The 17,361-nt window shown below is 35.4% G+C and overlaps 1 protein-coding gene across 4 annotated transcripts in view; it reads right to left on the bottom strand.

Annotated features, from left to right (window-relative positions):
* The window catches only part of ATP11B (ATPase phospholipid transporting 11B (putative)), a 126,181-nt gene that overhangs the window by 25,904 nt on the left and 82,916 nt on the right, over window positions 1–17,361 (bottom strand). For all 4 annotated transcript variants that reach the window (XM_039242339.1, XM_039242342.1, XM_039242340.1 and 1 more), the window contains exons 22-25: window positions 14,860–15,005; window positions 13,401–13,460; window positions 11,720–11,847; window positions 10,539–10,677 (exon numbers count right to left, since the gene is read on the bottom strand). In XM_039242339.1, coding sequence (XP_039098270.1) covers window positions 10,539–10,677; window positions 11,720–11,847; window positions 13,401–13,460; window positions 14,860–15,005 — 473 coding nt within the window. The remainder of the gene's footprint in view (window positions 1–10,538; window positions 10,678–11,719; window positions 11,848–13,400; window positions 13,461–14,859; window positions 15,006–17,361) is intronic.

Here is a 17,361-nt window from a genome sequence, read left to right as displayed (position 1 = left end):
GGGCTGTAGAAACAGGTTCACATGGTCTTTTTTGTTGTTTTGTAAAATTAGCTTAAGTAATATATTTTGTTGAGATCGGTCTTTACTTTTTTTTTTTAAATATATTATCAAGTTAGCTATATAAAGTGTGCTCTTGGCTTCAGGAGTAGATTCCATGATTCATTGCTTACATACAACACCCAGTGCTCATCCCAACACGTGCCCTCCTCAATGCCCATCACCCATTTTCCCCTCTCTCCTGCCCACTTATTACCTTCAGTTTGTTCTCTGTATTTAAGAGTCTCTTATGGTTTGCCTCCCTCTCTGTTTGAAATTATTTTTTCCAATTCCCTCCCTCCATGGTCTTCTGTTAAATTTCTCAAATTCTACATAGAAGTGAAAACGTGATGTCTTTCTCTAGATATTTGCTAAAGAGACTGCTTTTTCATTTGCTAAAGAGACTGTCTTTTTTCCATTGGATACTCTTTCCTGCTTAGTCAAAGATTAGTTGGCCATACATTTGGGGGTGCAATTCTGGGTTCTCTATTCTATTCCACTGGTCTATGTGTCTGTTTTTGTGCCAATACCATACTGTCTTGATGATAACAGCTTTATCGTAAAGGCTAAAGTCCAGGATTGTGATGCCTCCTAATTTGGTTTTCTTTTTCAACACTGAAGTGATATATTTCAAATCAATCAGTTAAGATGTCTTTCCATTCTGACTTCTGCTTGAGCCAGTTGGCGGTAAAGTGGCAGAGGGCATTTTGAGAATCAGGCTACAGAGAATTTGAGTTGGCTTTATTGCATTGGCTTGGGTTAAGGGGGATGGAGCTATTTATGTCACTCAGTTACACATTTATGTGCAGTTAAGTTTGCATTTATAGTTGTATTTTTTTCCCTTAAAGAGGGCCTGCCAAAATGTGTAATGTTCAGACTTTCCTAAACTTGGATATACCCCTATTCAGAAGAGAAAGATGCTCAAAACCCTTTTTATCACAAACTGTTTTCTGGATCACTTCTTCCTGCTTAATGTTACCTCTTTATTTAATAAAGTCAAACTTGTATGCCAAATTACAAAGGATCATTCACTATTTGTATACTCAACAAACGGTAATTGAGCATCTTTTACATGCCAAGCATCATCCCAGACCTAGGGAATAAAGCAGTAAGAAGATAAAGTTCCTGACCTCATGAAGCTTACACAGAGTGAAGGAGACATATAATAAACAAACCTAAAAATACAAGCTTTCAGGTAGAGATTACTACTATGAAGAAAAATAAAAGTTAAGAGGAGGTGGATGTCAAAAAGAGATGGAAGGTGAAGGAGATAATATGTTACTGGAGTGGGGCTGAAAGGCCTATTTGACTAGTAATGTTTCAGCAGAACTGAATGAATAGGGGGGTCAGTCATATGCCCACGTGGGTGGAAAGGCTCCAGACAGGAAAAAAACAAGTGCAGAGGTGCTAACTGAAGAGCACAAAGTGATCTGTTTAAAGAACAAGACAGTTAGTACGGCTAGAGTACAGTGAATAAAAGGGAGGATGGTAGGAAAAACAGTCCAACAGGCAGATGGAGTCAGGATTGATGAAAATTTTTTTACACTGTAATAAATCACTGGATGATTTTGTGCAGGTCATTAGATATATGATCAAATTTTCATTTTTAAAGGACCACCTAGGCTGCTTTGTGAATAGAGAGTAGAAAAGGCAATAACAGAAGCAGGAGGAGGCAGAGGCAGTAACTACAGTCCAGGAGAAAAATGGTGGGACCTAGACGGTGTGGAGAGAAGTAGAAACACTCAGGATATATGTGACACTAGAACCAGTATAATTGCATATTAGCTGTGAGAGTAGTGAAATAAAAAAAATGATTCCTAGACTTGCCTGAAAGTGGTTCTATTTGTTAATATAGAGAAAACTGGAAGGGAATGGGTCTGTAGGAGACATAAAGTTCTGTTTAGCTATCTTAAGTCTGAGAGTCCTATGTGATTTGATGTGATTTGTTAAGTGGAGAAGGTAATAATTTGAATGTAAGGAGAGCTGGCAGAGAGTTCTCAGCATATAAGCAGTATTTAGATGAGAAAAAAGGAGTTCACTCTATACACAGATAAAGAAGAAAAAATAGGGGTGCCTGGGTGGCTCAATCATCAGACTTTGGCTCAGGTCATGATCTCACGGTTCGTGGGTTCGAGTCCTGTGTGGAGCTCTGTGCTGACAGCTAGCTCAGAGCCTGGAGCCTCTTTCAGATTCTGTGTCTCCCTCTGGCTTTGATCCTCCCATGCTCATGCTGTCTCTCTCAGAAATAAATAAAAAACATTAAAAAATTAAAAAAAAAAAAAAGTCAGAGTATTGAGCCCTGGCCCACTGCTCTATTTAGAAAAGTGGTTCTCCGGGTGCCTGGGTGGCTCAGTTGGTTAAGCGTCCAGCTTTGGCTCAGGTCATGATCTCACGGTTTGTGGGTTCAAGCCTCACGTCAGGCTCTGTGCTGATAGCTAGCTCAGAGCCTGGAGCTTGTCTTCGGATTCTGTGTATTCCTCTCTTTCTGTCCCTCTCCTGCTCACATTCTCTCTCTCAAAAATAAATAAAACATAAAAAAAATTTTTTTAGAAAAGTGGTTCTCAAGTGGGGGTGATTTTGCCACCCAAGGGACATTTGGTTGGGTCTGGAGCCATTTCTGTTTGTCATAACTGAGGGAGAGGGGTGCATGCATATATGCTACTGGTATCTAGTGGGCAGAAGCTAGGCATGCTGCTTCACATCCTACAACTCCTAGGATGAACTCCTACAATTAAAATTATCTGGCTCAAAATATCATTAGTGCAGAATGGGAAGCCCTGATTCTGAGGGTAGGAAGAGAAGACTGAAAAGAAACAGTCAGTAAAGAAGCCAAAGTAAGTTACAGAAGCTGAGAGAAGATAATGCAGCAGGTAGGAAGGCTTAGTAAATTGTGCCCAGTGGTTGAGTTTATAAGGGCTGAGACATGTTCTTGGATTTAACAATGTAGGGGTGGCTGGCAACCATAAAGAACATGATTTTGACAGAGTTCTGGGAGCGAAAGCCCCACAGGAGTATGTTCAAGGGAGAAGAGGAGAGAGGAAGTAGAAATAGCAAAAAAAAATAACTTCTTTAAATTTTGCTCTGAAAATACACAAAAAATACAGCAAAAGCAACGTGCAGTTCAAGGAACTGTGGTTTTTATTAGAAGATGGGAAATATTAGCATGTTTGTATGGTGACTGGTGTGATCTAATACAGGATGACAGATTGATGATGAAGGAAGGTGAAAAGATAATTGCAAGAGCAAAGTCCTAGGTGAGGCAAGAAGGAGTTTAAGAATAAACAAAAGACGAAAACTTTTTTTGTATTAGGTTTAACTTAACTATACAGTGATCTATAAAAGAATTACCTTTCTTAATTGGTTGTTTAGTTCTCCAGTACAAACTCTCTTTATTATAGATTTTAAACATTTGATCAATTGTTGGATGACACGATAAGAAGCAAAGTATATTTTTTGTTAAAAAAGTTTTTTTTTTAATGTTTATCTTTGAGAACCAGCACAAGTGGGGGAGGGGCAAAGAGAGAAGGAGACAAAGAATTCGAAGCAGGCTCTAGGCTCTGAGCTGTCAGCACAGAGCCCATCCTGGGGCTTGAACACACACACAGAGCCTGACGCAGGGCTCAAACCAATGAACTGTGAAATCATGACCCGAGCTGAAGTTGAATGCTTAACTGACTGACTCACCCAGGTGCTCCACAAAGTATATTTTTCTGTTCTCTTCTAATGTACACTAAATTTCGTTTTCTATCAATTGCCTGGAATATCACCAGTGCTTTAAATATCTGTCTCATGAATAAGTGAACATACAGGGAAATTCTATAATGAATTAGATAATCAAAGTTGTTATTAGTCACAAAACATTTTATTCAAAGAAATCTATATCTACATATAGGAATTAACTGCATGACCTGACTGGTAATCACAGTGGTTATATCACTTAAATTGAAATAAAAGATACTATATTCACTGGGGAATACAGATACAAAATGATATATTTCCAGTCTTAACTCAGAGCTCTTACCATTTGGTGGTTAGGTTTCAATAGCTGATGACATGTATAGCATGAAAAAGAAATTAATTAAGGACAGGAAATAAGGGGAGAAATCATAATTTCAAGAAAAAATAGTAAACAGTATAAAAAAAAGTTTATTTTTCTCTTTCAGAATTACAACCTGAAATTTCATCTCCTTAGTCTACCTTGAGTTGCTAATTAATCAGGCAAATGGTTCAGACCTAGGTTTGATGAAGGGGTGATTTACTTTTTCCTCGTTAATATGTTCTATCTTATTAAATTTTTAATGTGGTGGAAGAGTGTACAATATATATTTTAGAATGGTACTGAGGCTCTGATAATTCCAACATCACTGGAGAAGTCTAACTAGAATTAGAATACTCTAAAAACTTTTCCTTTTTCTCCCAATCCTATATTTTTGTAATTTCCGTTATTTTAGTTTTTCAAACTGGGCATAATTTCATAAGGAGCACAAATCATTAATTGCAGACATTTTTCTTTTAGTTCTTGTACACTTTAGTAGAACAAAACCAAAAATGAACAAGCAAATTAAAAAAAAAACCCTTATTTGGGCCAGATCTCATTTTAAATAGTAGTTGCCTAGTTTGTCATTTTCATATCAGACCACTGAAAATGAGTGGAGTACATATTAGCACCTCTATTTTTACAGCAGCATTACTTACAATAGCCAAAGGAGGGAAGCAGCCCAAGTGTCCACTGATTGAAAATAGATAAAGAAGAGATGGTATATATATACAATGAAATATTCAGCCATTAAAAGAGAATGAAATTTTGTCATGTGCAACGACATGGTGGAGCTAGAGAGTATAATGCTAAGTGAAGTAAGTTAGAGAAAGACAAATACCATAAGATTTCACTTACGGAGAATTTAAGAAACAAAACAAATGAGCAAAGGGAAAAGAGAGAGACAAACCAAGAAACAGACTCTTTTGTACAGAGAACAAACTGATAATCATCAGAGGGGAGGTGGGTGGGAGGATGGATTAAATAGGTGATGAAGATTAAGGAATACACTTGTGATGAGCGTTGGGTGACATAAGGAATCACTGTTTGCACACCTGAAATTAATATAACACTGTATGTTAACTAACTGGAATTAAAATAAAGACTTTCTAAAAAGTATCAAATTATCTGTTTTTAAATATGCGTAGTTTTCTGTATGACAAATACAACTCAAGGTGTTTTTAAAATGATTTAATGGAAGTCAGTTTTCATTATTTTTGGAGGACTTAAAATTTTAATTCATTCATTTGAATTTATTTTTTATATTTCATTTTTTTATATTTCTAAGTAATCTGTATACCCAATGTGAGGCCCAAACTCATGACACTGAGATCCAGGGTCACATGCTCTTCTTACTAATAAGCCAGCCAGGTTCCCCTGGAGGGCTTAAAATTTTTTTAAGTTATATATCTGACTGACTTATTTCACTTAGCATTCTAATTTCACTCAGCATTCTAATTTCACTCATAACATGTAATTTAAGAAACACAACAAACAAGCAAAGTGAAAAAGAGAGGGAGACAAATCAAGAAATGTATGCTTAATTATAGAAAACAAACTAATGGTTACCAGAAGAGAGGGGAGTGGGGAGATGGGTTGAATAGATGATGGGGATTAAGGAGGGCACTTGTTGTGATGAGTACTGGGCAATGTATGGAATTGCTGAATCACTATACTGCACACTAGAAACTAATACAACACTGCATATTAACTAAGTGGAATCAAAATAAAAAACTTAAAAAAAAAAACCAAAGCTTCTTCAAAAATAAAGTTACATCAAGATCTCTAACAAATATTTTATAATAACTTTAACTTTTGTCAAAATCCTTTAAAAAGAAACGGTGATTATACTTTTCCATGAAGTATGTTTAAAAACACCAAAAAAGTTGATTATGTTGGATTACAGAAATAATTTAAAGTTTTATGTTAAGCTCATTTTTAGTTTTGAAAATAAAATGAAAAGATCACCCATGCAATATATCCACCAAATTACTAATCTGTGACTTCTGGACAAATGTTTGCAATGATACCACTACACTGTAAGATAAGCCCCAGGTTTTAACTCATATTCCAAACACTAAGAGTATCTTAAGCCTGCATAAGGCTAGGCAAATTTTACATGAATTTAAGTTCTTCTACTGTTTTGGAGAAAAATAATTAAAAATTAGTCACTGTTATTTTTAAATGGTGCTGTGAAGATAAAGATCTGCCCATAGAAAAGCAGTTTTTGGACACACACACACACACACACACACACACAAGTATTCAGTTATATCATATACTTCCACTTCTTCCAAATCGCAGAGAAAATTTATCAGGGCTCTTGTATTTTACTAAGGGAAAGGAAGTCTTGTTAAAAAGATCTGTGAATATATGAAAAATGAGTAGTTCTTCCCTAAGTTAAAGAGAAATTAAGAATGAGTGAATACTTCAAAAATATTTGTTGAAAATGTACCCCTCTAATATTCATGATACTGCTAGACCCTTATACAAAAAAGAATGGTATCTTTACTTCCCTGAACTGTCCTGCTCTACCTGGACTCCACACTATTTCAACTCTTTCTCCTGCTCCTCTCTCAGGATCACTTATTTTCATCCTTATCTCCAGCTATTCTTCTTCCCAGCACTTCCCCCTAATGTTTTCTACTTCAGGCTTTCAACTGTTGGTAGATTTCTTGGGCATACAAGAATAATTAACTGGAAAACAGAAACCATCAACACATCCAGTGCTGAACAATGGGACAGGAGCTAGATGTCTAAAAAGGTTGTCAGTATAGGAAGACATAAGAGGGGCTCGAGCAAAAGGACAGAGCTCTATGGGCTCAGCCCCAAAGGACAGACGGTCCTAAGAGAGACTTTGGGAGAAAGAGGCAAGATGCTCCAGGGATGAAATATAACAATGGCTTGGAACTAAAACGAGCACATTCTGAGAGGGCCAGCAAGGACACTTTAACTTACACATTTAAAGAGGAAAGAGATTCTGGGAGAAGTAGATCAGTTGGGATTGGGAACAACAGCATCTTCAAAATACTTATTGGATGGTAAAAATAACTAACACTGTCAAGACTGACTGAGTACTTGTACATGCTAGCCACTGTGCCTAATGCTCTCTCTCTATAATAATCCTCACGGCAAGCCTATAAAGTAGGGATTCTGCTCCTATAATTCTGTGGATGAGGAAACTGAGAGGTTACCTAACTCATCCCAAATCACTCAAATGTTTATTTCAGGTGTCAGGTTGTGGAGCCATTTCAGCTGATTCCAATGTGTCCTTCTTTTCCACTGTGCATAGTATTGGTGGCAGGGAGTGGTAGCAGATTAGTTTCTAGTGGTATATATCTGAGTGGTAGAACAATTAGGCTAAAAGGGGGAAAAATTAATGATTTACAAATTGAGTTACAAAAGAAAAAAAGAAACCAATAATTAATACATGGTAAAGAAAAAAATCTTCATTAAGATTTTGTCTTTGTATACAGCATGCTTAAGATTTAATTTTAAAAGAGTCACTAAACATAAGAAACAAATTTAAGGACATCCAGATGGCCAACAGACACATGAAATGATGCTCAGCATCCCTCCTCATCAGGGAAATACAAATCAAAACCACACTGAGATATCACCTCACGCCAGTCAGAGTGGCTAAAATGAGCAAATCAGAGAACTCTAGATGCTGGCAAGGATGTGGAGAAACGGGCACCCTCCTATATTCTTGATGGGAATGTAAACTGGTGCAGCCCCTCTGGAAAACAGTACGGAGGCTTCTCAAAAAATTAACACTAGAACTCCCCTATGACCCAGCAATAGCACTGCTAGGAATTTACCCAAGGAATACAGAAATGCTGATGCATACGGGCACATGTACCCCAATATTCATAGCAGCACTATCAACAATAGTCAAAACATGGAAAGAGCCTAAGTGTCCATCAACAGACGAATGGATCAAGAAGATGTGGTTTATCTATACGATGGAACACTACATGGCAATGAGAAAGAATGAAATCTGGCCATGTGTAGCAACATGGATGGACCTTGAGGGTGTTATGCTGAGCGAAATAAGCCAGGCAGAGAAGGACAGCTACCATATGTTTGCACGTATAGGAGGATTAGGAGGAACTTAACGGAGGAACAAGGGGGAGAAGAAGGGGGGAAATAGTGGGGGAGAGGGAGAGAGAGGCAAACCATGAGAGACTCTTGAATGCTGAGAACAAACTGAGGACTGATGCGGGTGGGGGTGATGGGCATGGAGAAGGGCACTTGTGGGGATGAGCACTGGGTGTTACATGGAAACTAACTTGACAATAAACTATTTGTTAAAAAAAAAAGAAACAAATTTAAATTATCAAGTTAAGGGAATACTTAAATTCTGACATATAATAAAACATATGCAGCCATGAAAAAATATTTTTGAAGCATTTTTAATAACATGGAAAATCACTTAGGCTTTAATAAAGGGAGAACTACAGGGGCGCCTGGGTGGCTTAGTCGGTTAAGCGTCCGACTTTCGCTTAGGTCATGACCTCGCGGTTTGTGGGTTCGAGCCCCGCGTCGGGCTCTGTGCTGACTGCCAGCTCGGAGCCTGGAGCCTGTTTCAGAGTCTGTGTCTCCCTCTCTTTCTGACCCTCCCCTGCTCACGCTGTCTCTCTCCCTCTCTCTCCTAGAAATAAATAAAAATATTAAAAAAAAATAAAGGGAGAACTACAGTAAGGATATCATTGAGAAATAGGGGGATAAAAATTATGAGGTTAATGGAAAATGGCAAAAGATAAAAAGGAATGTCTGAAAACATGTTAAAATCATAGAAGTAATGATGAGGTAGAAGGACAATAAGTGATGTTTTTTAAAGATTAAAAATTTTTTTTAGTGATCTCTATACCCAACGTGGGGCTCAAATTTATTATAATCCCAAGATCAAGACTAGCACGCCCTCCTGACAGACTCAGCCAGGGGCCCTGGTGATTTTTTTCAAAATATTTTTTCCTATGTATTTCAAATTTAATGGACACATTATTACTTTTAAAATCAGGAACAAAGTAGTAACTAGCAAGAAAAAAATTAATTTTCTTTTATGGATGACATGTTCCTTCTACTTTTCAAACCTTCTGTTCGGTTTTCACCCTAATATTTCAGGTAGCAATGGGCATACTCACTATCTGTACGTGTGATGGTCCTTGCACAGGGGGCACTACTGTGCAGAAAGGCACTGGACTAATAACTTGTTTCTCAAAGGAACTTAGGATCATGGCTAAGCACACAGGCTTTGAAGTCACAGAGATCTGATATGAATTCCATTCTTATAATTTATTTATTGTGTGACCTGAGGCAAGTTTCTTAACCTCTCCAAGGTTAATTTTCTAATATGTAAAAAGGATTATTTTTCTCACAGAGTTATAATTTAATAAGCTAACACGCACACTTGGCACAAAGAAATAACTCAATAAAAGGTAGTATTTGGGGAGTGCTGTAATCTTTACAGTATACAAAATAAGATCCTATTTTTGTCCAAATCAGGCTAAACATGTCCTCAAAAGTGAAGTGGCAGTGCTATGTATGTTCCTGTACTACAGCCTAAAGGAATATTCAGTTAAAAAACCTCTCTACAATTGAAATCCATTTCCTTCATTGCACTTGGATATTTTATTATTTTATTTGCATATTTTTTGTATCTGACACGACTCTAAGCTCCATGACCAAGCATGTTTAGTTAATTTCATATATACAGAACCTAGTATAGTACACAGATATGCTTGATCCTTAATAAATAAAACTTCATATTCTCCCAGTTGTAAATCTTGTGTATCTGGGTCTCAAAATATATTTTGCAATGCTTAAGTACTGCCAGTGGGAAAGGGAAACTAAAGGTGACAAGCATTTCCAATTTATCACAGTACCATTGCTGTCACTTCCTTTCCTCCTAACTCATCTAACTAAACCTAGAAAGAGAGGTCTAATTCAGCCAGAAGCCAAATGAGCTCTCCAATCAGGACAGAGTAACAATGGCCACCTAAGCATACCAAAAAAAAAAAAAAATCACAAATTAAAAGCAAAAAACTAAATACTAGGTCCTCATTTCTCATATGAAAAATGTGAATCACAGTACTTCTCCAGGAGGATTATCACTAGGATTAATGGAGATGGAGCATGTAAAACACTCAGCAAAACAGTAAGCACTAAATAAGCAGTAATCATTATTTAAACACAATACTGAAGTGAATAGCATGCAAGGATATATCCCCTTGTGTGAATTAATTTCTGAATAGCAAAACTGCCTAGTAACTTGAGTTTCATATTAAGACTATATAGTAATGCTTTTAACTTTTATTTGAAATATTTTTATAACTGCACTTTAATACCTACAATTTTATAATTTGAATTGAATTTTACTTTTTTTTTTAATGAGAGAAAGTTATCAAAGATCAGGTTAAATGAAGTTATTAACAAATATTCTTTAAAAAATGATATATTTTACCTGGCCATTTCCAAGCAGAGATACATCTTTTCCAATTAGAAAATAGGATCCAAAAAAGAAAATAAAGGCATGACTGAAACCCAATATGGTCCAATATAGAAATGTTTTAATGCTTAGTTGACGGTTTTTACTAATGTCTCTGTATATTTAAAAAAAAAAAAAAAAAAAAAAGAGAGAGAAAAAGGATCATGTTAAGGTTCATATTCATTATTTACCTACTAAATTATTACAATTTTATAACTAAAAAACAAGATGGATATTTAATTTCAAATTGCTTAAAAATATTAGAAGTATACACCTGAATTTAAAAATTACTACTTTTAATATACATCTGTGTAACAGCTTACAGTTCATATAATATATTCAAATACATTTTCTCATTTAGAAAAAACATGATATAGGCATAATAATTCAGTTTGTGAAAAGTTGATGTCTCTGGTATTTTCTGTTGTAAACATTCAGTCATGCCACTATGGTTATCTCTTTTTAGTGCAGTTGTTTGAGTTTGGTTCAACAGTGAGGCTCCTAATCAATTTCATATCCACCAAAGGCTTATATAAGAACAATAGTCTGTGTTAATCTTAGGTCAAGCTCAGTCCCACATATCCTGGGAAATCAAATTGAGTTACTGCCATTTCTGGATGACTGAATACCTCTTTAAGAGTGGACATCAGGTTAATGTGGGAACCATAAGCTGGTCCTCAGGAATAGTTCCATATCTCTGTGATTACTTACTTGGTTCTGGGGAAGCAGGGATAACCCAGAAGATCTGGAATGGGAATTAATGTCCTCAACCCTGCATTTTGCATTGATTATGACTCATTTATTTGTCAGTGCTGGAAAACTAATTTTTTAGAAACTCTGGAGACAACCAATTACTGGGTAAATTTTTTGTGCACATAAAATGGAATATTACTGGTCTGCAACAGTAAAGGCAAATTACAAAACTGTCCAATGCATTCCCAGTACAAAAGTGTTCATTTCTAAAAACACTGGGAAAGTTACTAAATTTTTTCTTTGATATCCAATAATTATAAACCATAAACTACTTTCCTTAGTAAAATATTAATCACTGTGACACTACCTAATATATTTGCTTATTTATAAGATGCTTTCAAAAATTGGTAACTATTATTTGTATTCAGAAGTGTTATGGACATTTAACATAGGAAAATACTTACCGATAGAGTGTAGGCTTGCTCTGTAATACATGAGGGTCTATATGCTGTTCCAACAGACTATATATTAGTATAGGTAGGGAAGTAAAACAAATATTGTATAAAGTCAAGTACACGCTGTCATACAGTGTCTAGAAAGAGAAATTGGTGGGAATTTTGAGATTCTAAACTGTGTTTAGTTATGTATATGATCATAAAGAAGCCTACTAGATATAAGCATAAAAATTAGATAGCTTTGTCAATTTACACAAAAATCCAATTTAGTAATCCCAATTTGTTTCTTATATAGACACAATCATATTAACATTCCTAGGTTTATATTCTTTGTGGGAAATGGAACAGTTTGTTATGTCAAGTGATGTGGAACTGGAGCTACACTTCAAGATTCTCCACAATTTGGTCACTGTGATGTTGTTTTACACAATTTTCCTACATGCATCTTAGGCTTTTTACTATTCCTTTGGTAGGGTACACATACAGTTTTGCTTTTATGGCTCTGTCTTCCTATCTAAGTCCTACATTTCCTTTAAGGTATGACCCATGAAACTTTAAACACTGGTTCAAATCCTTGATGATAAAGCTTCCTCTTCTAAACAGCTATATGTGCTACTATTGGTACTAAATGCCTAGCACCTTGCCTAAATTTCATGTATTGTTTTTATTAATACTGCCTCAAATTATACTGTAAAGTCTCTAAAAACCTAATTAAAATAGATTAGGTCTCCTTATCATATGCTCTTATAGCATTCTATAATTCATTCAAGTAAGCAAACGTTGTTACTGGCAATCAATGCCCAAGCAGATATTTGAAATTGAGAGCTACAAGTTGTAAATGGAAGCAAAAACAGTGATTGGAATAGAGACAACTCAAGAAAATCCTAAGATAGTTAGGCTCTTATTATATCAATAAATTGGGACAAATATCTCAATCAGGGATGTAGTGTGGTTTGTGAAAACTGGTCTAAAGCAGTAGATCCTAGTATGGTTTAGTTATTAACTTCGTAACTATGTGATCTTGGGCAAGTTACTTAATTTCTGTGGATTTCAATTTCATTTTCTACAAAATAAAACAGAGTAGATGGCAAATATGTGACAGGTGTACAACCAAAGACCCACATGTGTTCATTACAGCTACTACTACCCAATTACAGAGTTTTTTCTCTGAGCCTATAGCTTCAGAACCCTTTTCAAAGTAGCATTCTTGGTGGCCTCTATCAGTTATTTAGAACTAGCTTCTAAGATAAAGTCTTTATGTCATTCCAGGACTCAATCACTAAACTTCCTTCCCAATCCAAATAAATTCTGTCAGTCAAAAAAAATAAATAATGAGGTAATCCTCCAATAGTTACTCTGACATGGCCTGATATAGAGCTTACAGAAATATCACATGTAAGTTGAAAAAGTTACCACAATTCTCAAAGAAGCTGTTAAGAGTTAACATTTATTTTTTAGAAAGCATCCAGAATTAAAATATATTTTGGTATTAACAGTCACTTCAAACTGAAAATCAGAATAAATATTATTAATTTTATACTCACCAAATACACTAATTAAATTAGGGAAGTACTGTCTATTTATTTGCAGGACTAGGAAAACATGTAAAAAGTCCCTCCAAGTATCTATCAAAAACTGAAGACAGAGACCTTATTCTAAAAGAATAAATCAGAAGCTTCTATTTACTTACTTGTTGAGAAAACAAACAGTAGAACTGATATAAAAATTGGGGTGTGATAAAGCACACATTCTGGAAAACAAGATTAAATGGAAATAATTAAAATATTTGGGTCTAAAAGGGAAATAATTTCTAAGAACGGTTATTAAAGAGTCAAGAAACACAATTTCTGATATGGTAAGTAGAAGATCTGCTCATAGGAACTTGTCCCATTGTTTAAAAATGTCTAAAAGAATTCTAAGCAGCACTTCAAATGTCAGAATGAAAATACCTTGGCCTCTTACTGCTAAGCAATGCCATAATTCTGAATTTACAACCTTCCAGCTATTATTCAATAGTTTTCATATATAATACAATAAGTATGGTTTATTTAAACTATAGGGCTATGGGGCATATGGGTGGCTTAGTCGGTTAAGCATCTAACTCTTGATTTCATCCCCAGGTCATGATCTCACGGTTTGGGAGTTCTAGCCCCACATCTGTTAGCACAGAGTCTGCTTGGGATTTTCTCACTCCCTCGTTCTCTCTCTCTCCCCTTCCCTGCTCATACTCTCTCTCTGAAAAAAAAATAAACATTTAAACTTTAGGGCATAATAGCTTTAAAATAAAAATATTTAAAATAATGGAATTATGAAAATCCATTTCAATATACATACTTGTATCACAGTAAAAGCTATGATACGATAGAAAAGCTAAAATAAGGTAGAAATAAGCTATAATAAAGTTGCCATCATTTTATTAGCAATATGAAATCTATGTGTGTTCTTTCATTGGCTTATAGATATTATTTATAGAATATATACAATATAGAATACCCTATATTGTATTAAATGTCTCGGCAGTCAGTACCTCCTAGCATGGGTTCCCTTGAGGTTCACCTTCCCCAAAAGGGTTGAGATAGAACGGTATTTCAACATAGTTTCCTTGTAAACCTAAAAGGTATTTTACTTTATGCATATAAAACCCCTCTCATAGTAGTTTATACATCTCACTAGACTACCAAAAGGTCATTCTTGGCACAAGAAAGATGAAGAACCTCTGCTTGAAACCACTCTACTGGACTTAAATTAAAACTTATTATTGGCTCAGGAAAAAATAACACGAAAGGAAGCAAATTAATTACATTTTAATTTGCACAGAATAAAACGTATCAGTTTTAAGTGTGAATTTTGATACTGACAAATTTATGCACTCCTGTAACCACTACCACAATCAATTCGGAGAGCTCTTCCTTCATGCAAAGCTCTCTTACATCCCTTTCCAGTCAGTGCTACCACCTGCACCTGGGCTCAGCAACGCTGACTGCCTTCTGTCAGCACACATTAGATGTATAACAATAACCAAAGTATATTTCATAAGTTATTTTTACTTATAGAAACAACTTATAAGAATAATCTGAATGGCAATCATATACCTTAAATTAAAATGTTAAATTACTGTCAATAAATGATTATATCTCCATGAAACTCACCTTATAAAAAAAATACTGTACAAGGGTGGCTATTCTAATATAATAAAAATGACCATGAACAAAAAGCAATTTGGAGAGGAATTTAAATCTAGCTATTGCATAGTCACTGTTTCTTGCAGCCTGTCTTCCTTCTTTACCCATGATTCCTGTAATAAAGACAAAAAGGCAGGTTCACTAATAACTGAGAAGTGTGATTTTACTGATTTAACTGCAAATATCTTAATTATCTATAGCAGTTGTACCCGGACTTGGAATCACTATATCATAGTATAGAGTGGATAGTAGATTCCCAAAAGGTTGTTCCACTTAAATCAAATACGTAATTAAAACAAAGCTACAATACATAACAGGCATGTAACATCAAGCGTCAAAGACTCAGAATATCATACAATTAATATAAAAATAATATTGGAAGTTAAGGATCTAATAAGAATATCAAGTTTATACTAACAGACACAAAGTACTAGTTAATAGATTTCTAATGGAGAGAATGCTGCAAAATAGCTTTAACTTTCTTATTTCCAACGAACATCAAAATATCCAAATTGAATGATTTGAACCTAGCAAAAACAAGCATTAAATTTAATGGTTTTAAAACTTTTGCACATAAGTCAAATAAAATGTGCTCTTTATTTACTGACTGAACTTTATTATTTAAAATGGAAGCCCTGATTTTGTTTATTACTGGATTAACAGGCATGAAATGTTTCAATAAATGTAACTAATAAACTAATAAACAGAGCAAATGAAGACTTAAAAAATTGTATGCATTGAGGGCATCTGATTGGCTCAGTTGGTAAGCATCAGACTCTTGATTTTGGCTCAGGTTATGATCTCATGGTTCCTGGAATCAAGCCCCTTGTCAGGCTCCATGCTGACAGCACAGAACCTGCTTGCGATTCTTCCTCTCCCTTTCTCTCTGCCCCTTCCTCTCCCTCCCCAACATACTCTCTTTCTCAAAATAAATACACTTTTTAAAAAAACTGTATGCATTGTTGCTGAAAATTCATTCTTGCATAGGTAATTAATAGTGAGAAAAGCTAGCACACTCATCACTTAATCGTTTTTTCAATCTGGAAGCAGCTGTGAAAAATCATTTTTCAAAACTGTAATTTTTTACTTGGGTAATAAAAGGAAAAAAAATCCAAAATGGCTAGATACAGATAGATAATCACTTATATTCATAACATCTAGAGAAGGCCATTATTTTGGGTCTATAACATTTAAGAATTTTCCCATCTGCATTTTTTTTGCGCGTATTTTTTTTTTTTTTTACAAATAGTTTATTGTCAAATTAGTTTCCACATAACACTCAGTGCTCATCCCCACAAGTGTCCTCCTCCATGCCCATCCCCCCCTCCCCCCACATCCATCAGTCCTCAGTTTTTGTCAGCATTCAAGAGTCTCTCATGGTTTGCCTCTCTCCCTTTCCCCCACCATTTCCGCCCTTCTTCTCCCCCTTGTCAGGCGTGTATTTAATATATATACAAACAAATGAACAAAACGAGATTATTTGTTTTGTAATCTGCTACTGTCACTTAATACATTTTGGACATTTTTTATAACATCTTTGTGAATATATTCATTTTTTAAACATGTTTTTTAATTTATTTTGAGAGAGAGAGAGTTTGCATGTGTGGGGGGAAGGGCAGAGAGAGAATCCCAAGCAGGCTCCACACAGTCAGGCTCCACAGTCAGTGTGGAGCCGCATATGGGGCTTGATGTCAAAATCCTCAAGATCATGACCTGAACTGAAATCAAGAGTTGGACGCTTAACCAACTGAGACACCCTGGTGTCCCTTTATTCATTTTCTTAAAAGAAATTTCTAGATTTCTAACTGCTAGGTCAACAGGCACACATTTAAAATTCTATCAGACATAATAATGCAGGATATACCGATTTACACTCCCACTAATACTGTACATGAAGATGTGCTAATTTTAAGCTTTGCCAATTCCAAGTTTTACCTGTCTTTGTAATTTTGCCCATCGGACAGGTAATTTTAACTTGCATTTTTTAAATTTTTAGTGAGCTGAACACTTTTTTCATGTATTCAATACTCATTTTAATTTTTAAAAAATGTTATTTGAGACAGAGAGAGACAGGGAGAGAGAGAGAGAGAGAAAGAGAACACATGTGCATGAAAGTTGGCAAGGGGAAGAGAGAAAGAGACAGAGAGAGCGGAAGAAAGAAATCAAATACAAAGCAGGCTCTGTGGTATTAGCACAAGGACTGATGCAGGTCTCAATCCCACAAACAGGTCTCAATCCCACAAACCATGAGATCATAACCTGAGTCAAAATCAAGAGTCAGAAGCTTAACTGAATGAGCTACCCAGGCACACATGAAAATGTTCGTTACTAGTTTCATGTTTAAAATTTGAATTTGAGTGTATTTACTTATGCCAGACAGACTGATCATTCCCTTTACAGTACCCTGTGGTTTTTTTTGTTTTTTTTTTACTGAAAATTAGATCCTTCCATACCTGAAATTACAAGATT

This window comes from Hyaena hyaena, unplaced genomic scaffold, assembly GCF_003009895.1.
Source record: "Hyaena hyaena isolate Hyena2069 unplaced genomic scaffold, ASM300989v1 scaffold_213, whole genome shotgun sequence".
Taxonomy (NCBI): Eukaryota; Metazoa; Chordata; class Mammalia; order Carnivora; family Hyaenidae; genus Hyaena; species Hyaena hyaena.
Note: the sequence above shows the minus strand (reverse complement) of the source record. Positions and strands in the feature narration are given on the sequence as shown.